General features: G+C 42.5%; 2 protein-coding genes across 17 annotated transcripts; both read right to left on the reverse strand.

Annotated features, from left to right (window-relative positions):
• Positions 1 to 1,154: 1,154 nt before the first annotated feature.
• Positions 1,155 to 11,289, reverse strand: LOC127301655 (uncharacterized). Of its 14 annotated transcripts, none has more exons than XM_071823655.1 (16): positions 10,831 to 11,289; positions 10,345 to 10,556; positions 9,644 to 9,709; positions 9,403 to 9,552; positions 9,212 to 9,268; positions 8,885 to 9,009; positions 8,677 to 8,777; positions 8,339 to 8,449; positions 8,122 to 8,213; positions 6,928 to 7,017; positions 5,805 to 5,968; positions 5,569 to 5,676; positions 5,256 to 5,374; positions 4,629 to 4,746; positions 3,429 to 3,517; positions 1,155 to 1,412 (listed from the first exon to the last, which is right to left on the reverse strand). In XM_071823655.1, the coding sequence occupies exons 4-8, from the start codon at positions 9,547 to 9,549 to the stop codon at positions 8,340 to 8,342; spliced, it is 540 nt and encodes a 179-aa protein (XP_071679756.1). In that variant the 5' UTR covers positions 9,550 to 9,552; positions 9,644 to 9,709; positions 10,345 to 10,556; positions 10,831 to 11,289; the 3' UTR covers positions 1,155 to 1,412; positions 3,429 to 3,517; positions 4,629 to 4,746; positions 5,256 to 5,374; positions 5,569 to 5,676; positions 5,805 to 5,968; positions 6,928 to 7,017; positions 8,122 to 8,213; position 8,339. The 14 variants fall into 14 exon arrangements, 11 of the variants coding, with proteins under 11 accessions (XP_071679756.1, XP_071679750.1, XP_071679752.1 ...); XM_071823649.1 differs by having other exon boundaries at positions 4,629 to 4,751; XM_071823651.1 differs by adding an exon at positions 10,687 to 10,719 and having other exon boundaries at positions 3,429 to 4,751.
• A 4,628-nt stretch (positions 11,290 to 15,917) lies between these two features.
• On the reverse strand, positions 15,918 to 17,731 carry LOC127301656 (uncharacterized protein At2g39795, mitochondrial). 3 transcript variants are annotated; one of them, XR_011748698.1, is made up of 3 exons: positions 17,130 to 17,731; positions 16,688 to 17,014; positions 16,433 to 16,568 (listed from the first exon to the last, which is right to left on the reverse strand). XR_011748698.1 is itself a non-coding variant. In XM_051331931.2 (2 exons), exons 1-2 carry the CDS (start codon positions 17,648 to 17,650, stop codon positions 16,112 to 16,114), a joined length of 681 nt encoding a protein of 226 aa, XP_051187891.1. In that variant the 5' UTR covers positions 17,651 to 17,731; the 3' UTR covers positions 15,918 to 16,111. The 3 variants fall into 3 exon arrangements, 2 of the variants coding, with proteins under 2 accessions (XP_051187891.1, XP_051187892.1); XM_051331931.2 differs by lacking the exons at positions 16,433 to 16,568; positions 16,688 to 17,014 and adding an exon at positions 15,918 to 16,271; XM_051331932.2 differs by having other exon boundaries at positions 16,433 to 17,014.
• Between the last annotated feature and the right edge of the window lie 1,225 nt (positions 17,732 to 18,956).

Genomic DNA, 18,956 nt, shown 5'->3' on the forward strand with positions numbered 1-18,956 from the left:
CCCATATCCTTTCTTTAGAATCGCCCTTTGGTCTTTGACGCCTATTTGTTGTACTTCACCAGTCACCACTCACCAGTGAGCAATGCAGGTCTCATCGGCAATAGAGACGAGTAGCCAACGAGGAGGTGTTATGGCGAAGTGTATGGCCATGGATCGCCGCAGCTAGGGGCTCCTGGTTAGAAGAGAAGGAAATATGGTAACAAGGAAATAAATAGATAAAGATAAGCAAAGAATAATGAAAGCCTTTTGTTGCCTGGAACTTTATTTTACTTCTCTGTCCATATCAAATTTGTGGTATTTCCATTAATTTAATGTGTCTTTCTTTGGTTGATTATGCAGATGCTAAAGGGTCTTGAGAGAGCTTCATGTAGATGTTATTGCTAGACTACATATGGGGAGACCTGGAGATAATTTATTAACCAAATTATGTATTTCCTTTTTGAATATTGAAACTTAAATCAAATCAGAATATGCAGTCTATCATAAACTACTGCCTAAAATTTGATATTAAATACACAACCACTTTACATGCATATCATCCATTTTGCTATAGATGTTTAATTGTAATTTTAACTGCAAAAGTTATGCGCATATAGAATCTGGTTTGTGATATTTTTCTTAGCTTTTGTGCAGGTCGCCTGGCGTTGGTAAAATTCTAATAAATCATCTCCAGCAGTCCAAGCTGGCTCTGTTTATTATCTTTTCTCAGAACACACCTGCATTCATACAACTAGATTTAGATGTGCGCCTTGGCGCACGACCCCGTAAAATTCATGCCATTGCAGGTTTTGTATAAAGACCATAAAAATCTATAGTATGTTGACTAAAATTGGTGATGAATGTCAATGAAGATGGAACTTTACACGCAACTGCATTCTGAAATTAGATTATCTAACACAATCTTGCGAATACGTCTGATGTATATGAGCTCCCAGGTAAATAGCTGGTGGAGTTCGTATCAGGTTGAGACTGAAAAAAATAGTCCTGTGAAGTTCTACAAATTTGTCCAATATCCAAATGGATTTTCCAAGAAACCATGAGCCCTTGTCACTCCATTTAAGTTAGAAAATTTTAATTAAGCAAGAATAGTTTTGGTTCGCAGAGAGGAAGCAGTAATGTTGTTCAAAACCATCTAGAAGCGGACATAGAATACATAGCGGACAACCAGTAAAGTTAAATTGATCATATGGTTCTGAAATAACAATAGGTACATACACACAAGGTTCCCATAAAATTTGCCAGTAAAGGTGTCCATTACATAATACACAAAGCCTAAGACCAAACATCATCCATAAATAGCATGCTAACCTACATGGAAACATGAGAGGAAGCTATCTCAATTTAGGTACTGATGATCGAGTACTGCATTCTTCTTGGGTGATACATCAGCCCATGGTTTGTACGTTAGCAACCTGCAAACGTTTTATACAAGAAGTGAATCAACATAGGAACTTTATCCATCCAAATTACCAAGAAGGCTGAATTTTAGCCAGCAAAAACAGGACCTTATGGTATAAGAAACTTTTCATGCGTCACATGAGAAATGGTGAAAACTAAAGAGACACAGCAGGTTGAGCAATGATAAATGTTAATAAGTCAGAGAAAAGTTGAGGACATTCTCTTGCTTTGTATTCATATTTATTGGATAGCATCTTTGTAGTTCCAAAATCTGAATGGTCTCGAAGAGCATGAGCAATACTACAGTTAGCTAAGTCATATTATAGCTGGACGATCATTAGAAAAGTAGTAGTTAATAGAATTGATAGAATATTTTTCATAAATGAAGAAGCAGAGCCATGTTCCACGGTAGCAAAGGAGGAAAAAGTATCAGCCACAAGGCAAATTCACTCCACAATGACCATGTCTTAGTTGAGTCATTTGTGAAGAAAAAAAATGCATATGCGCTGCTAAAACTTGTTGTCTTTTAGCAGAAGCTTTGGAAAATAATTGTGCTGTAAGTAGTTTCGGATATTCTCATACTAATTTGAGCAAAGTATACTTGAAAGGCTGAAAGGATAAAGCTCTCTTTTATCTATAGGTTCTGATGATTTCCCTTATATAATAGGTCTCAAAGTCAGTCAGTAGATTAGACAATCGCATACATAAATCTTCAATTTTGTACTTATCAAGGTTGTGTTGACAATAAAGCTTCGGAAGGTGGTATCTAATCAGGAGGTAGAGGTAGTGGTTACTGAAAAAATAAACTTATGTGTACTGGTTATCCATCTTCACCAATTCTACCAACATGATGAGTAAGAAATAGCTTCCTTTCATAGGTGTCGGGTCCAATTGTAGATAAGATGCTAAAAAACTTGATATTTAGTTTGATATTTAGGGGAAAAAAATTATGCAAATACCAGTACCAGCCCACACTCAACCTACTTCATCTTCCTCCTGATTTTTAAAATGTAGGCTATATGTTGACATCATTTCCTCTATCATTAAGCACAATCCAGCTAATTCTAATTAGATCAAACTAAAAGGCTCAATAGTTCTTAACTGGCTACGCTAGGATGACCTCACTGATCACAATACATGCAAATGTATCGAACTATATATTCACACTTTGCATGTGCTTCCGCAAGAATAGCCGCTGAGCTGCATGAAAAAATGGTGGTAGCAGGAGATGGTCTGTAGAAATCAAAAAAATGGCTGGATTTTTTCGGGGCTATGCACAAGAGGTGATGTTATTATATATTCAAGACCAGGTCACTCGGCACCTTCATGTAAATTCTTCGAGGATTGCAACATAAGGCATTGCCACTACCTTCCCAAGAAAATTGACCCTAAAACAATACATAAATCTCTTGGCCAAATTTAATTGGTAAGTAAAAGAGAAACTTAGCATATATAGGTTTGTTAAGCCTTAAAATTAAAAACCAGACAGTATGGAAAGGGAGTGGCTCATAACACATCAATATATAATTTCGGGATATGTTTCGATAGCTTTCAACATAGGAAATAGAGTTAGAGTATAAATGATAGTGGATGAATGGATTAGTTCCAGCATAGGAAATAGAGTTAGAGTAAATGATAATAGTTGAATGGATTAGTTCGTAACAAATTGATTAGTAGTTCATTAGTAGAGAACAGAAACCATGTGTGAGCTAATTTATAGCTTTAATTAACCACAAACATATGTGCATAATAGCAAAGGCCCCAGCAAAAAAAGAACAGAAATCATGTATGCATAGACACTATTTCAAATAAACCTCCACTGCGGTCAGTATGTAAGCAGCTGCATTTTCATGGCCATTCACAAAACAAGTACAAATTGTTTTTGACAAAATCAAACACACCAGAAGAGGTATATGTATGGCAGGGATATGAAGTGGGCAAGTAAGTTATAATAGAAAGATGGAAATAAATACCAACATAGGAGGTGGCTTTCAATTCACTATAAATCTACATCAAGGTCTACAGCATACCGGCAATAAGGACGGATCCTAAATCCAGCAAAAGCATAAAAATGTCACCCGCTAAGCTCTCGGGCAACAATCTCCAGCAAGACAACAACCTGCAAAGAAAATGGAACAAAGCAACTATGTCAAGCAAAAAGAAAAAGAAACAAAATTTTGATCATGCGTGAAAGTAGAAATTGAAAAGGCATGCAGGAAAGGATAAAGAGGAAAATAAATCAGTGAATGGAAGCACAGTAAAAATAAACAAAAAACGAATGGATTAACTAAAAAAAGGAAAGAATTGGGGTAAAATCAAGGCAGAGAAGAAACTAAGAAATGGGATAAAATCTCAATTGCTACACCATTAGGCCTACGAGCGCTCTCGCTGTAGCAGCAACACATATGCAGGGGTAGTAGTCATTGTAGGTCTTAATTTCGTACTCTAGTGCCTACACACCACAACAATAGCTACTTTCAAAAGGGAACAACGTCAAATCAGGGACTGTGAAAGGTACAGCTAGTTACAAAGATATATTTAATGGGGTTGTATGATGTATACGATTGGTAGCATAATCATCAACTCCATGTCCGAAGTGTAGAAGATTGAAGAAAATGCTTCTGCAGCGCCAAAACCGATCATTCCAAAAAAAAAAATCTATGAAATTTGCTATGCTCACTGCAGTGATTTGCAAAGTCTAAGCTCACTACCCAACAAACCAAAAGAAAATTAATGTATCTCTACATTTATGAGCCGTATTCAGAAGACAATGTGCAAGCATTATGTTTTCCCTCCATGACGCTCAAAGAGTCCTTCCTAATTATATCAAAAGTAAGTAAAGCAGTATATAGATCAATGTAGAGCAGACATATAAGAATGACAGAAATGTAAATCAAGCTACATCTGAAACACTAAATGGGACTAACAGCAAGCACGAATCACTAATTCCATAGTAGTCCAAAAACAGCCGAGGGAAACATGGGTACAAAAAACATAAATATTTAAGATCACTGTTAGCATGTAGCTCCCAGTTTTCTCAGTATTATGTTCATCTCTCCTGAACCCAGTTTTCTCAATATTATGTTCATTTCTCCTGAACTGATCATTGGTACTGAAAAGGTGGATTACAATAAAATGCTACACACAGCTGAACTGAGACCTTAATAATATAGAAACAATAGAAGAATCAATAATCAGAAGGTTGAACCTCAACAATAGAAGTTTCATACCTGCAACTCCTTGTAATATATGGAGAGAGAAACTCACTGACAGAGCATGTGAACAGTCAAAACAGACTACCTGTCATCGCCATGTCACTCCAGAGAGCTTCGATGTAGTGAGATCAAACTGTTCTGTGATTAAGGGATATTATTGAGAAAACTGATCAGGGATAAATTACAGGCATTAGAAAGAGAATAATCAAGCAGATTCAAGAGAGATATTGCTTCTTCCATAAGCCTGCAAAACTGCTGCTAATATCTTGCATTTATTGACCATAGCAACTAACCATCAGTTGCTATTTGTGGCACAGATTACCATATGGTACTTAAAATAAATGGATGAATATCCTCTTTTAGATGATACATGAATTTACATAATCAATAGTTGAGGAAACACATGGCATCAGATGCATTTCTTCATATTATTTTGGAGGTCCTAGTCTAATAGCACTACGAAGCATATTACATCCACTGGTAGAAAGACCATGATTTCTTTGAGGTTTACATAAAATCCAAATATATATAGCAGGAAGTTGGATAACTGCAACCTATTTAGAGATCATGAGAACAATTATATATGACAATTCTTATGCTTCAATAGGGAGAATCAAATACAAGGACAAAACACTCGCTCACCTCAGATGATGCGGTCGGCCCCACGGGCATCTTTAGATGGTGGTCAGCGGTGGAGTTCATCACCATGGGCGCAGATGAGTTGAGAAGATGGCACTGCTCCTCAACGAGGAGGCAGTTGGCTGCTGATTTCATATTACAATGAGCAGTGCAACAATTATATGTGCAGCAATAGCCATACAAAGAGAAATCATAGAAACATAGTCTAAAAATGAACTAATTAACATAGAAGTCCACCAAATATGTTTTTTACCCCACAATTTACAAAATAATCATTACCAGAAGACTCCTTTGTATGGTAAAGAATCAAAAATACCTGTAACGGAAATAGGGGACATTTATCTTCTCTAGCTCCTCTTCTTGCTCCAGACTCTCACCAACAGCAACACATCGCGCTCAGCCACCAGCTGGCCATGGAAAGACACTGCAAGGAACAGGCACCATCGAGATGCGGTCAACACGTCAACACGGAACCAACACTTCACAAGAGGAGAGGACACGGTGAGTGAGCACGCGAGAGATGCAGTGAGGGATGTTGGAGAGGGAGCTCACCTCAGTCATAGGCGTCACCCTATGGTTTGGCAGCGGCTTGCGGCTCTGTCGATACCATCCTTGTGTCCCCATACAACTTCCTCATCTGCAACTTCCCCGCCTTCTCCTCCATGCCAAGATCATCCTCCTCCATCCATGTCACCAATTCCGCCCTCCGCCTTATTCTGTATTGTATCCCACCGTGACATAGATATAAAAAATATCAGATAATTTCAGAGACCTAATATATATGGAAATAACATCTTTGAAAAAACATTAGAAATGAAGCACAACTCGAAACCAGCGTGCCATCATAAAAAATTCCTTTCATAACATAAACGGATAAAAAAGCACATGGAAATCATACTGGAAAAACTATCCAACATATGAATTTGAAAAAACCCTGACCATACATTTGTGCATACAAATTTTTGTAGATTGCCTTCAAGCTTTCCCTCATTTTGTTCCCTCCAAGGGATGTAGGCAAACCAGTACCATAGAAGTACTGGAGTATTAAATGGTGAACAATCACAATATCAGGGTTACAAACTAAAATGATCCATATTGTTAAATCAACTTTACGCCAGTCTGGTTGTTTCTTAACTGAGCAATGGCAGCCCTTACATGAAAGCACAAATCGATATTTTTTACCATGTTTCTTTGTACAGGAAAATATAAGGACAATCCATGTAAAGAGAAAGATACTCAAGTTAATAGGTATAGGTAATTATACAGTAAGGCTTGAAGAAGCACAACTTTCAAATAAATTTAAATGGAAGATAGCATGCTTTGAAATGTTCATTACTTGGATCAAGTCACTGAACGTTGATCCTGATCATCTACCTAGAGCTGTTAAATTTGCCACATAAAGACAACCAAAGTTTTAAAAAATCACCTCTGTAAGTAAATATTAGTACTATATGTTATGAGGTAAATACTACTCACTCAAACTGGAAGTGCTCATATGACATATAACCAATCTGCTACGCATAAGTAATTATCTCTAATAAGTTATGTCATTTAAATTTTGGTATGCATGAATGATCACAGGGAATCTGATAATATTATGGACACACAGGAATTCCTAGAAAGCTAGGAAAAGAATATAAAGAAGTGAATTCCTGTTGGCTGATATGAAGCTTACCAAATAACATGTCAGCTGATACTATTAATCCCAAACCAACCCGGCCTACTGATGCTATTCCTTGTTGCCATTCATCTCTTCTAGTGAAAGCTGCAAAGCACACACTAAGCATTGTTGGTGTGACTGAACACCCAATAGAACAAACACATGGATTGGGATGAAATGTAAACAAGCAAGCAATTAATTATCATGATGTGCTAGTGGTTCACTTAGGAGTCGGACAAAAGGTGGAAACTCAGGGGGGCAGTCATCTTGTAATAAAGGACGGGACTGTGTTGGAGGGAAATATGTATCGAGGCATGAAGAGGAAATCATCTGCTGCATCAGCTTTCCCTATGCAGCGCAGTGATGGAAGACACCAATATCCTCGTCCTAGAGATTCTCTTTGTTTGATGGATAAGGTAGATTTTGTTGATTCCCCGTGCTTAATGCTGGGTGAAAAATGCATGCATGATTCGTTAAATAACAAACAGAGCGAATGGCTTTCATAAAAAGAACTTGGCGGTGGTTAACACTAATGTTGATTATCACTATCCTGCTGTAACAGCTCAAGATTACGATACTAATAGTGCCACATCCTCTGGTGGTAGTTGCAGTCCCTACGGTATCCCCTATAGGTCAGCACATCCTCAAGAGTATGTCAGTGAAGATATATGTAGTAGGAATGATGATGATGAAGCTTCTATATCTTGAAGAGAATCACCACTACTGAAGGGGACGGGCTCCCCGAGGAGGCGCGCCGCCAAACCTCTAGCGGCGGTGAGCGTTGAGCAGGTCGGGTGGGGCATGCCATACGCGAATCTCGTGCCTTTCGCAGCACCCACGCCCAAGGGCGGCGGGCCCGCTAGCGCCGACTCGGAGCTCGTGCCCAAGGCAATCCAGCGACACTGATGCGGTGTTTGCAGTACTGGATCAACACTCTTATGGATTAGTACTCCCATGAATTCAGTACTATTCTGATTACTAATGCTAGATAAACATAATTCGTATGATCATAACTTACTAAACATGTGTAGTGATTCTTTTTGCTGTACCTAATTGATAAAAAAGGATCCTTGCGTGCCTCCACAAAGATTAAAGACACATGCTAGTAATGTCAAGGAAGCTTTTAGAAGATTACATATACATTCATAATTCAGTAAATTTTCCAAAACAAATATGGTGATTAGAGGTCATAGGCTCATAGATGCTCACCTAGTAGATAGATTATCCTCAGGTTTTGCTATTTTGCTCTCTTCCTTCACTTCTGTGGAGATGTCTGAATTAACTTGGAAATTAGGAACCATCTACAGACAGCAAAGTCAAAATCAATGGAGCCAACAAATCCCAAAATTTAATTTGCTCATGACCTTTGGATTCTTCGAAAAACAAAAGGAGATTTAAAGAATGTGGATGCTGAGATTAGACAAACCTCAGCCGATGTCACAAACTGCAGAAAAAACGGCAAACCAGAACGGTTCAGCGCAAAGGATGGAGCTCCACACCATTGGAGATGACCCCAACGACCTCCTCCTTGTGAGTTCTGGAATAAAAAAAATGTCATGTCATAAATGTAAATAAAGATGGAGATCTGATTAAGCATCATATTTCACGTATATAAAATCAGCTAGCTAGTTGATAGGTATAGAACATAATTAATGTAATTGTCCATGTGCGTGAGTGCAAAGCTACTTTGCTTTCTAACAAAGCTATCAGTGCTACTGCCAAACAGCATAAGTGCAAAAACAAATACAGGTTCACGGTTCTCACCTAAATTTTGACAACAGCAATGGCACTCTTGTTTAGATGAGAAGCGCACTTGAACCTGAGCTTGGCTTAAGCATATCAGCCTAATCCAATCTATAAATTTGCTGAATAGATCAAAAACAACTCAGTCAGTCCTCATACAGTTTTAGCAAGTAATTAAAATGACTTCTACCAAACGGGATGTAGATAACAACGGGTTACTAATTACTACCGCTGGATAATTACTTCACCACACACACACATCATAACTAACATTTGAACATAAGCATACATTCTTGAACATCTAAAGAAACATCCTCGCTGTGTGAAAAAATCCATCTGTAATATCCGGATCACCTGTACAAAGCAAAACAACTCCATCTTCAGTGTGCATAATTTTGAGCAAAATAAGATCAATGACGCTGAAGATTGACCCATTGCTATGTCAGTAATTATGAACTTCTGATGTATCTAATTTTAGCTCCATTGCTGAGGTCAACTAAGCACACACAATATGAACTAATGTGAGGAAAGCAAGCACACACAATAGAAATCTTACAGAAGTTTCAACTCTGCCTTGCCGCTGTGTAGATCTCTGTTTCTCTCGTTTACTAAGCTGCAGAGAAAAAGGTAACCAAATATACACGCAACCATGTCGACACAAGGATGACCGTCCGGTGACCAAGACGGCGCTCCTCCAGGTGGAGTAGCAGCAAGAGAGAAACCTCAATACTGTGTGAATGCACTCACATCCATGTAGCTGAGAGAAGTATGGCGATGGTGATAGTAGCGGCTAACGCTACGCCTGGAGGTTGCAACGTCGCGCTCCTCTTGAACCTCCGCCTGCCAGCTCACATCAGCCTCGGTCTTATCTGTTAGCGAGCAAACCACCGACATAATCTGTAAAAAAAAATCTCCTTCTTAGACCAAACATTTCCAACAAAAAAGGATTCAATTAGATGAAAGATTCTAGGCATAATTGCAGACTCACTCCTCATACTTCTGCCCAAGTGTACACGGGTAATCACAAGCCATCCTTCTGCCCATGACTGACCACCTGCACAAGTATGTGAACTTTTATGGAACCTGAACATAGAATAATTCTAGATGTGCTGATACACAACGATGGAGAAAAACCATTGTCTCTTGCCATTGTGAAATGCCATTGCTTATTTCCTAACTATCATTATGATCTAATAAGCTCACATAAAAAGTTAACATTTGATCGTCAATAAATTAAGTTCTTTGTAGCATATGACATCATGACATGCCATATATTTGTAGCATATGAAAACTACTCTAGTTTAATAGTGATAATGTTCAGTCTAAAAATCTAAAAAGGATGCAGCTTGAATCTAAGCTACATTTCCGTATATCTCACTGTCCTTTTGTAGACTGCACATCACACATATATACTATTAATAATATATGCATGGTGAACTCATGATTTTAGCAAATGTGTATGTATTCTATGATAAAGAATGACCAAGAAAACTGTAAGCATATAGCAGGGAAATTCGTTGCATGCATAGTCTTATGAGGGATTTTCATCGAACACTTTCCATGCAAGTAAAAATGGATCTGCATAAACCATGAGGTGATGTTTTAAGGGCTAAATCAAACACGGCCTCCACTTTTATCACAGCCTCGTGAGGAGCCGTGTATCAGAGAGAGAAAGGGAAGAGGGAAAACCTGTAGATCCTTGAAAAGAAGAAGCAGAGGAGGGCTGGCCAACGTCTTGAGCTGCTGGTCGTCGTCCATCCGGCCAAAACGGAGCCGACCACTTCTCCTTGGATAAGCCCCAAATCTAAGCCTCACCAACGGACTGCTGTAGCAGAGAAGGGTGGTTGTGGAGGCCTAACCCCCACATCGCTCTGGATCTTCCAGATGTCCCAAATTTGTATCTGTAATTTTGTTCAGCAATAACTATTTAAAGCTCTGTTTTTTCGTTAGCAATGTTGACCATAATATAAGATGCAGAAATAGATCAATACACATGGGAGAACTATTTTATCACTGGGTAGCATGGAAAACCTTCATAGCAGCTATGCCTATGTCACTTCCGATCTGAAAAATAGGAGCTAATCTTATAGAGCTTGACATTAGGAAGAGAGATGGAGATAATACACACACACACAGAGAGAGAGAGAGAGAGAGAGAGATGAGTGGGGGACGAACCTGACATGGAGGTCGAGGAAGCGGTCACGCTTGCCCTATCTGCTCAACAAGGTGAGGCACTTCCACTTCCACCCCTCTCCACCCAAGACCACAACCAATCCGCTCCCCCGTCTATGTCTCCTCTCCAGCGCTGCCCCGTTTCTCCTCTTGCTGGGAGGGCGACGCTGGCCAGGGGGCAGAGTGGAAACCGCCTCGTCGGCCGTGAATCTCCAATTGCGTCGATCCCGCGCTACACTGATGGTCGGCGAACTCCTCCTCCCGATCCAGAGATGGAGGAAGTGGCGCAGGGAAGAGATGGATAGGGGAGGGGGAGGGACGAGGGGCACCGTCGATTTGGGAAGGCGCCGGCGCGAGGTCGCTGCGGTGGCGGCTGAGCAGAGGAGACGAACGGGGGGATTTTAGGTTGGCTACGTGGGGATAGGGTTGGTTCTCTCCATCTGATTTGGGATATTTTGGGTCAGGCCAATCCCCAAGTGGCACGTGGCCCAATTCTGAGAGACGAACCCAGGCCACCGCCCAACCCACGCACGCGAGGTGGCCTATCGTGGATAGCCTCAGAGGCCCCCTATGGGGGGCATCGTTTATACCTTTAGATGTGCACTTGATGTGGGCAATGCCGCAATGGTACAACACCTATGGAGACAATAGAAGGAGAAACAAGTCCCTCTTGGATTTCTATACACCCCTCACATGGTATTGATCACTACTGATCGTATTGGTGCTATACTTGATGCTATCGTAGGTGCGCTTCATCCTAGCTAATCAGATGCCACCTCTCGTCCCTATCTCCTTCTACAGTAACCGAGAGAGGTGACCAGAGAGGCAACTAGATCTCCGGCGCTGGTTCCGGCCGTTTCTCCGCCCCGAGGGCCTCGTGCTCGTCGGTGGTGGAGGAGTGGCCGGATCCGGCGTCCGGACTTGTATAGCAGTAGACTAGGTATAGTCTTCAGTGCTAGGGTTTGGGCCCCCAGCTTCTCTGCTCCGGCGGCGGTGGTGGTGGGGTCAATAGTATGCCTCCGGATCCAAGGTTGACGAGGCTGTTTCTATCTTCATCAATCGAGGATCTGGCTTAGCTATGTGTGTGTCCAGGTACGGTCGTGGAGGCGGCGGCGGCGACTCAGTTGAGGACTTTTGTTCCCCTTTCTCCGCTTCCCCTCCGCCGACGTCTTCTCCATTTCCGGCGATGGGTGCAAGGGGATTTGTATAGGAGTAGCGCCGGCACTAGTTGCCGGCAGGCTCCAGGGGCTGCTGGCGCCGACGCGGGCTTGGCGGATGCGGTTGGGTGGCGCTGCGGTTTTCCATCGACTCTGTCGATTGGCTCCATCGGCGGCGCGACTTGGACAAGCTCGGGGCTATCCCCGGCCGATGTTCCCCAAAGAAGGCAACTCCGCAGTGCTTGGCGGGTGCGGTTAGAGGTCCACAATGCAGCGGCGTCTGCGAGGGTGCTTCTCCGAGTCAAGGTTCGTTGGCGTCATCTCCTTCCTCTCCGGCGTCCTCGACGGAGGCGGGTGCGGGAGATGCTTGATGGCGGTCTGCGCAAAGATCTCAATGGCCCATGTGCAATTTTCTATTTTTGTAAGGTCTTTTGTGCAAAATGTCGGAACAGCTGTTGTTCTGGAGTGTTCGTGTGGTTTCCACGATGTAACCAGTTGCTAATATGAATGGATGCGTGGTTACTTCTAAAAAAAGGTGTGCTTCATCGAAAGCAACATCATCTTTGTTTACCCTATGAAAAACATGTTCTATTCATCTATGCTTTATTGGGTTAAATGTATTTTTGAATTATTTTCACAATACCACTATTTTTAAAATTGCACTACTTTTATGTTTTTGGGAATAAATAGAAACTATGGGTATTAATCCTGCACTTCCCCAGAACCGTGTTGTTTTGGAAATATTAAAGAAATAGCCCGAGACGTATTTAAAAAAAAACCCGGAGAAAGTTAGAAAATTGAGGTGAGTAGTCTTGCCGCGTGGAAAAACAGACGACGTCACCGTGCTTGGAGAGGGAGAAACGCACGTTGGACAACACCAACGATTTGAGCACACAGCCTTTGCCACTATCCTCATGTTCGGCGATGTTGTTGCCTTTGTCCTCTAGCCACTTCCTGGTGACGGCAGCCTGCGTGTGCTTGCGACGCCTATGCCCTGTTGCGGCGGTACCCTTATGAACACTAGAAAACAGGTCAAACTCTAATACATCTGAACTATAGTTAGTATCTTGTGCCTACGGGGAAAAATACTGTAATTTTCTAATACTTTGATTTCAAATACTTTGCTACCAATTTCACAAAATAGTGAAAGCATGATGACTAATTCCCATCTATGATATCCGAATGTAACAACCATAGATGTTAATAGAGCTTGTGCTCTCCTTTCTTCTCTTGCATATTCATAGCCTAAGATTGATTTGAGAAGCCATGTTAACTTCTTGTTTGATCGTCTCGTGGGTGTCTCCGCGGAGCGTGTGCTGCAGAGGCATTAGGGAGTGTGGTTGCACTGGGGAGAGAAGATGGAGATTGGGAAAACAGAGGCGTCGTGCTTCTTATGCTAGCTTATGGTTGTGATTTTTCTGTCTCCTTGCAAAGAATTGCCGAAAAATGTTATTTTTTGTTGTTGCTTCTAGCCTGCATATAGTGTGGTTGTTTGTGTTGTCTATTTTATATTTCCCTTGATGCAACCGTTGATGTCCGATCCAGATTTAAGTTAGGAAGAAACATAACACTTTGATCTTTGGGGAAATGAGCAGCCTACCCTTCGATGAAAGCAAGCTTAAATCCCCAAAAACGTTATATTATCACAATATATGGGCGAGTGGAATATATGGTGTGACATTTAGAGAGGGAAAACGCTTTGTTTCCTCCGGAGGCTCGCGGGCTCTCGCTGCCTCCGGCTTCTCCGCCCGCCACGCGTCCATCCACTTGCCAGGCAGCCGTGCGTGGGGCCCACGAGGGAAACCTTATCTCTTTAGATCCTTTCTTCTCCATTGGATTCTACCGTTGCTCTTTTTCCCCCACAGCCACAGTTCGTCAACGCTCGTGAGACGGTGCCCTTGCCCCAAATCCGTGCAAGAGCTAAATCCGATGCGTTGCAGTTTGACCGTGCTCCCACGCTACCGCCGCCGTTCAAGGTCCCTATATCCCTGAATCTGCGAGGGCGTGGATGGTGGTGCTGCGATGAGCAGGCGGCGGTGTTGGAGGCGCTGCAGTGAGCAGGGGAGGTCACCGGCCAGCCCCGACTCCCTCCTTTTGCTGCAGGCATCGCCGCCGCTGCCCCTGCTGCAACCGCCTACGGCAGAGCTTCAAAATCCTCGCGCTGGAGCTGCAAAGGGCAGGACGTTGAAGCTACAACCGGCTATCGCCGGAGCTGCGAATGGGCGTCGTCGGAGTTGTGAAGAGCCACCGCAAGTGCTGCAAGGCCTACCGACGCTGGAGCTGCAATGGGCCACCACATGGAGCTGCAAAGGACCATGGTCGGCGCTGCAAAGGCCTACCGTTTGAGCTTCGAAGGGCCACCGCATATGCTGCAAGGCCTTCCAGCGGAACTACATGCAGCACGGAGGCGCTCCCGGCCGCGGGCAGCGATGATGTGGCCGACGGATAGTGATGCTGAGGAGGGCGGCGATGCTGCAACCAGCGGCCGGCGATGCTACCATCGACGGTTGGCGGTGCTGCCGCGGTGGTCGGTGAGTTCTCGCCGGACCTTCACTCGACGGCGCGAGCACGACGGTGCTGCAAGGAGCTGAAGGTGGTGTTGCCAGCTCGTGCTGCAAGGAGGGGCGGCGGAGCTGCTTGCCGGAGTTCGCATGGTTTTGGTAGCTATCTACGGTGCAAGGTGGCGACGTCTACGAGGAGATCAGCGATGTCATTTGTGAGGGAGAGAACCCAGGAGCGTGGAAAAGGGGAGGAGGACGAAGCTGCGTGGACCACAACCATCCTCTTCTTTTTTTAACCGTGGGAAAAGTACACGTGTCACGCTGGGGATCCGGAGGTTCAGAAGTCCCGAACCTCCGGAGGATTATCAGCGCTGTCCTTTAGAGAGCCTGATAGGGTTGAACAAAATTTTGGAGAAGAATCGAGTTTTACGGATATCCTACATTACCATGTCAATGTTATTCTTGCATATTTATTTTAATTTTTATTAAATTAAATATTGTTATAGGTTGAAAATTTATTTGTCTTCATATTAAAAAAACTTCAATTAATTGAAGTATGATTGATGTTGGCCCATAACACCACATATTTTTTTTCCTTTCTACACACTTTAAATCTTACGCCATCTTATTTTCGTGTGCACAACATGTGCGACAAAAAAGAAATTTATCAGACTGTAGCAACACACGGGCATTCAACTAGTAGTAGATACATGGCAGTTGATGGTTGCACAATATTTTTCTTGAGTATTAGTCAAAATTTAATTGGGTTACCTTGACTATCACTTGTGATTGACCAACTTCACCTAGGCACACATAGCCCAGTAAAGAATTTATGGCTTTTATTTAAATATCCTCATCCTGCTCATGAAATCATATATAATCAAGAGAATCCAAGGTAATTGTTCGGGAGCTGTTTGCCTGTTTCCCTCTTTCTTGAATGGGTTTCAAGTTGCTGGTTCAGTTTTAGCTTTGAAATATTTGTGTTCCTCAACATTGAACACTTCTGACTTCTACATAACGGAAAGCTCTCAGAGTAGCCATCAAGGGGAAAATGCTCTTAAAGAAAATCCAAAACAGGATGCTTCGAAGAACCAAGTTATTGCACAATGTAATTTCAGATGTTTTGCCTTATAAATATCAGCTCCTCTAATAACAATTGGGATAAATCCTGAACACTTTAAAATAACAGAATTCTATATCTGTAGGAAAATAAATAGAGTGATTTCACAGTGTAAGAAGGTCTGCTTCCCAAGTTTATAGTTCTGGAAGGGTCCAATATCTTATCAATTCATCTCTGAGCCTATTAAAATGGATTTGGCAATAACCGCAGGAAAGGTGCACGCATAATCCTTCGCTTTTTCAAACTACAATTTTTGGATTTTCCAAGCCAAGAGAACGAAATTGTGATCACTCACTTTGAGATTTAGAAACATCAAGATAAACGAGAACAACATACTATTATGAACTAGTGAAACATTGGCCCCTCAACTGTTGGATGTTGAGTATCGAGAATGCACCATGCACCATGCCCTGCAATCCTCACATCTAGCAAAATAAAGGTTGCACTTATGATGAAGTGACAAAATGACACAACTAATCTAACTCAAATTGTCTAGCAGATGTTCTCTATTTCTTGAGATAGCACTCGACATTTTTCAGCCAGCGGACAATTTCTCTCTGCTCCTTATTTTCCATGTACGTGTGCAGGAATGCTGCAAGCTCATCATTCACTCCTCTTTGCTCCAAGTAATCTCGCATTGCACTTTGCATCTCGTCATCTAACTCCCTGCTCATTGGTAAGACCAGCCTAGTTATCAATACATGCAACAGCTAGTGGAAAAAGGCACACTAACATCTCACGAGATTTATCATAATGTGCCTATACTGTAGTAATTCAAACAACTAAGTCTGAATCTTAATAAAGCAAAATAATACCAGTTAACAACAAGAACTGTAGGATATTTTTGTGCTAAATAGTTTACCCGTGCAAGATTACACCCTGGTTATTTTACACTCTTTTGTTTACTCCAAGGAGCAAGCATTTTCATCCTCCAAAGCATTTGAAGTAAGTCTACATGCCTCACTTCATCCAGAAACAGATTTGATCAAATTTCTGTGTTACTAAATTTCAGTTAACACAGAACTGGAATTGAAAGAATGTTCCATCCACATCCCCAAGCATTCCATCTATTGCATGATTACCTCTCCAGGCAGTCAGTCACCACTAGTCCACTAGTGTAGCCTGTAGGCATGATAAACAGGTATAGCATGATTTAATCCGGAACTCAAAGGATAGCCCAGGATAAAATGAGCTTTGCTAAGAAACACTTCCTTTCCACTTGAAACTTAAGATTCACACATGTAGATGTTCGATCCAGCAGAAATTTTGTGTGCAAAGTTGACCATTTCTTGTGGCCTGAGCAAGATGAAGTAAACTGGGTGCACATAAAGTTGTTATATCATCCCTTCATCCCTGTGATTATTGGAGCCAGATATCCTGGTTCGATTAAATCGTTTGTTGTACCTATACTGAAGTAGCATTGCACGAATAGGATTCTTAACAAATCAAGGAATCTAAGTAATATTGTGGATATGACTACAGTATGCAACATATTTTCATTGAAATTCCATAACGTTGGCTCACCTGAATGCGCAGCCCATGTATTGCTGTTCCGGCGTCGGCCCACTGCGGCGGACAGGGAAGACCCTCTCCACATCCATCTCCTCGGGCCACGCTGAGCACTCGAAGCTGAGCGCCAAGTCAGGCCGCGCGGGCTTGGAGACCTCGACGTGGACGCTGATGTGCATCCTGGACGGTCCACCGTCTTCGGCGACCGCGCCCGAGCGGGTTGGCGCCACGGCGCCGTCGACCAAGGTGGCATCCACCTTGACCTCCTCCTGATCCCCGCCCTTGGAGGCAGAGAACGCACGACGCAGGCGGACCCACTGCTCTCCGGGGCGGTCATCCACGGTGAACTGCGCGACGGAAGGCGGTAGCGGCGGGGCAGGCTCGGCGCGGCAGGAGGAGATCTCGGAGCGGAGAGAGCGGAGGAGGCGGTCGAGGAAGGCGGAGCGGCGCATGGCGGACATATACTGTCGCGAATGGAGGAGACGGGGAGGGAGATCCACGAGTTGGGGGCGTAGGCTGAGCAGCCGCCGGGCCATGGCGAAGCGGCGCTGCGCGTGGACGACGGTGGCCGCCGGTGATTTTGAGAGGGTTTTGGGGAAAGCAGGGGTGGGGTGGGCAAAGTCGCTTCCCTCTTTGTCGCAGGGGGCTGGGTCGGAAATCGTTATGATTTTGGGCTTTCTTCTGTCTTTGGGCCGGTAGGGCCTAGTAGTACTGGCCCAACTTTGCAGCACAAGATGGGGGAACAGGCCTTTGGCGAACCATGTTTGACGCCTTAAGCACGGGAGGTGCTTTCTGCTGACCTGGTCGGCGGAAACAAGCCACCGCACCCCACGGGCAGGCAGCAGTTTCATGGGCCGCAGCCCATCAGGTACACCTTTCCTTTCCTTTGTTTTGTTTTGCATTTTTAAATCTCAATGTTTTTTTGGAAAACCAAAATAATTTTTGAGATTTCTTAAAAAATAATTGAACTTTTTTAAATCTGAACAAATTCAAAATTTAAACATTTTTCAAAATATAGATAATTTTAAATCCCAAACATTTTTAAAAATTTGAACAAATTTGAAAAGTGAACAAATTTCAGATTTTGAACAGATTTCGAAATTTAAACGAATTTCTAAATTTGAACGAATATCGATTTTTCCCAAAATTTGAACATTTTTTTGAAAATGAACAAATTTTAAATTTGAACATTTTTCGATTATGAACATTTTTTTAGATACGAATTTTTTTTAGCTTTGAACATTTTTCATTTTAAACACTTTACAAATTTGAACTATTTTCAAATTTAAACTTTTTCGATTTTGAACAAAAAGAAAAATAAAAAGAAAAGAAAAGGAAACAGAAAAAAGAAAAAAAAACACAAACAGAAAACGAAAAACAAGAAAAAATGTGAAAATGGGCCAAGCCCAATACCCGACCAGGGTGTGCGGTGCCTGGTAGGCACCGACCTGGTCAGTGTATAGGATTTCCCCCTGTTATCGTCGCGACGCTTGTGAAGGGAGAGTGGTGGGCCGAGGCCCAGTTAACATCCGACGGTGGCCGAAGATGGTAGAGATGATGTGCCGACGACTGGGATGAGGCATGCCCACCTCGCCGATGATGGGGATGGCACGGCTGACCGAGACGTTGCCGGTGAGTTGAGGAAAGGGCCTCAATGGAGTCGGTGACAATGCAGCTTGCCACAACGGTGGTGAAGGTGAGGTCTTTTTTTAGAAGATACCGCAAAATAACTGCTGCAAATTGTTATGTACATGTACATCTCAACAATATATGTACCTTTGTCAAGTTTAAAGAAAACCTCGGTATTTTTTAGGGGTCTATGTATAAAAGAGAAAGTTTTTC

Source organism: Lolium perenne, chromosome 7, assembly GCF_019359855.2.
Source record: "Lolium perenne isolate Kyuss_39 chromosome 7, Kyuss_2.0, whole genome shotgun sequence".
Classification (NCBI taxonomy): domain Eukaryota; kingdom Viridiplantae; phylum Streptophyta; class Magnoliopsida; order Poales; family Poaceae; genus Lolium; species Lolium perenne.

Bases quoted from the DNA above. Each gene is read 5' to 3' on its own strand.
- LOC127301655 (XM_071823655.1), bottom strand. From the start codon at position 9,549: ATGTCGGTGGTTTGCTCGCTAACAGATAAGACCGAGGCTGATGTGAGC. The intron at 9,269-9,402 runs GTGAGTGCATTC...TTTTCTCTGCAG, and splicing joins CTTCTCTCAGCTACATGGAT to CTTAGTAAACGAGAGAAACA. The intron at 8,778-8,884 runs GTAGTAATTAGT...TGATCTATTCAG, and splicing joins GGTGAAGTAATTATCCAGCG to CAAATTTATAGATTGGATTA.
- LOC127301656 (XM_051331931.2), bottom strand. From the start codon at position 17,650: ATGGCCCGGCGGCTGCTCAGCCTACGCCCCCAACTCGTGGATCTCCCT. The intron at 16,272-17,129 runs GTGAGCCAACGT...ACCAATGAGCAG, and splicing joins TACATGGGCTGCGCATTCAG to GGAGTTAGATGACGAGATGC.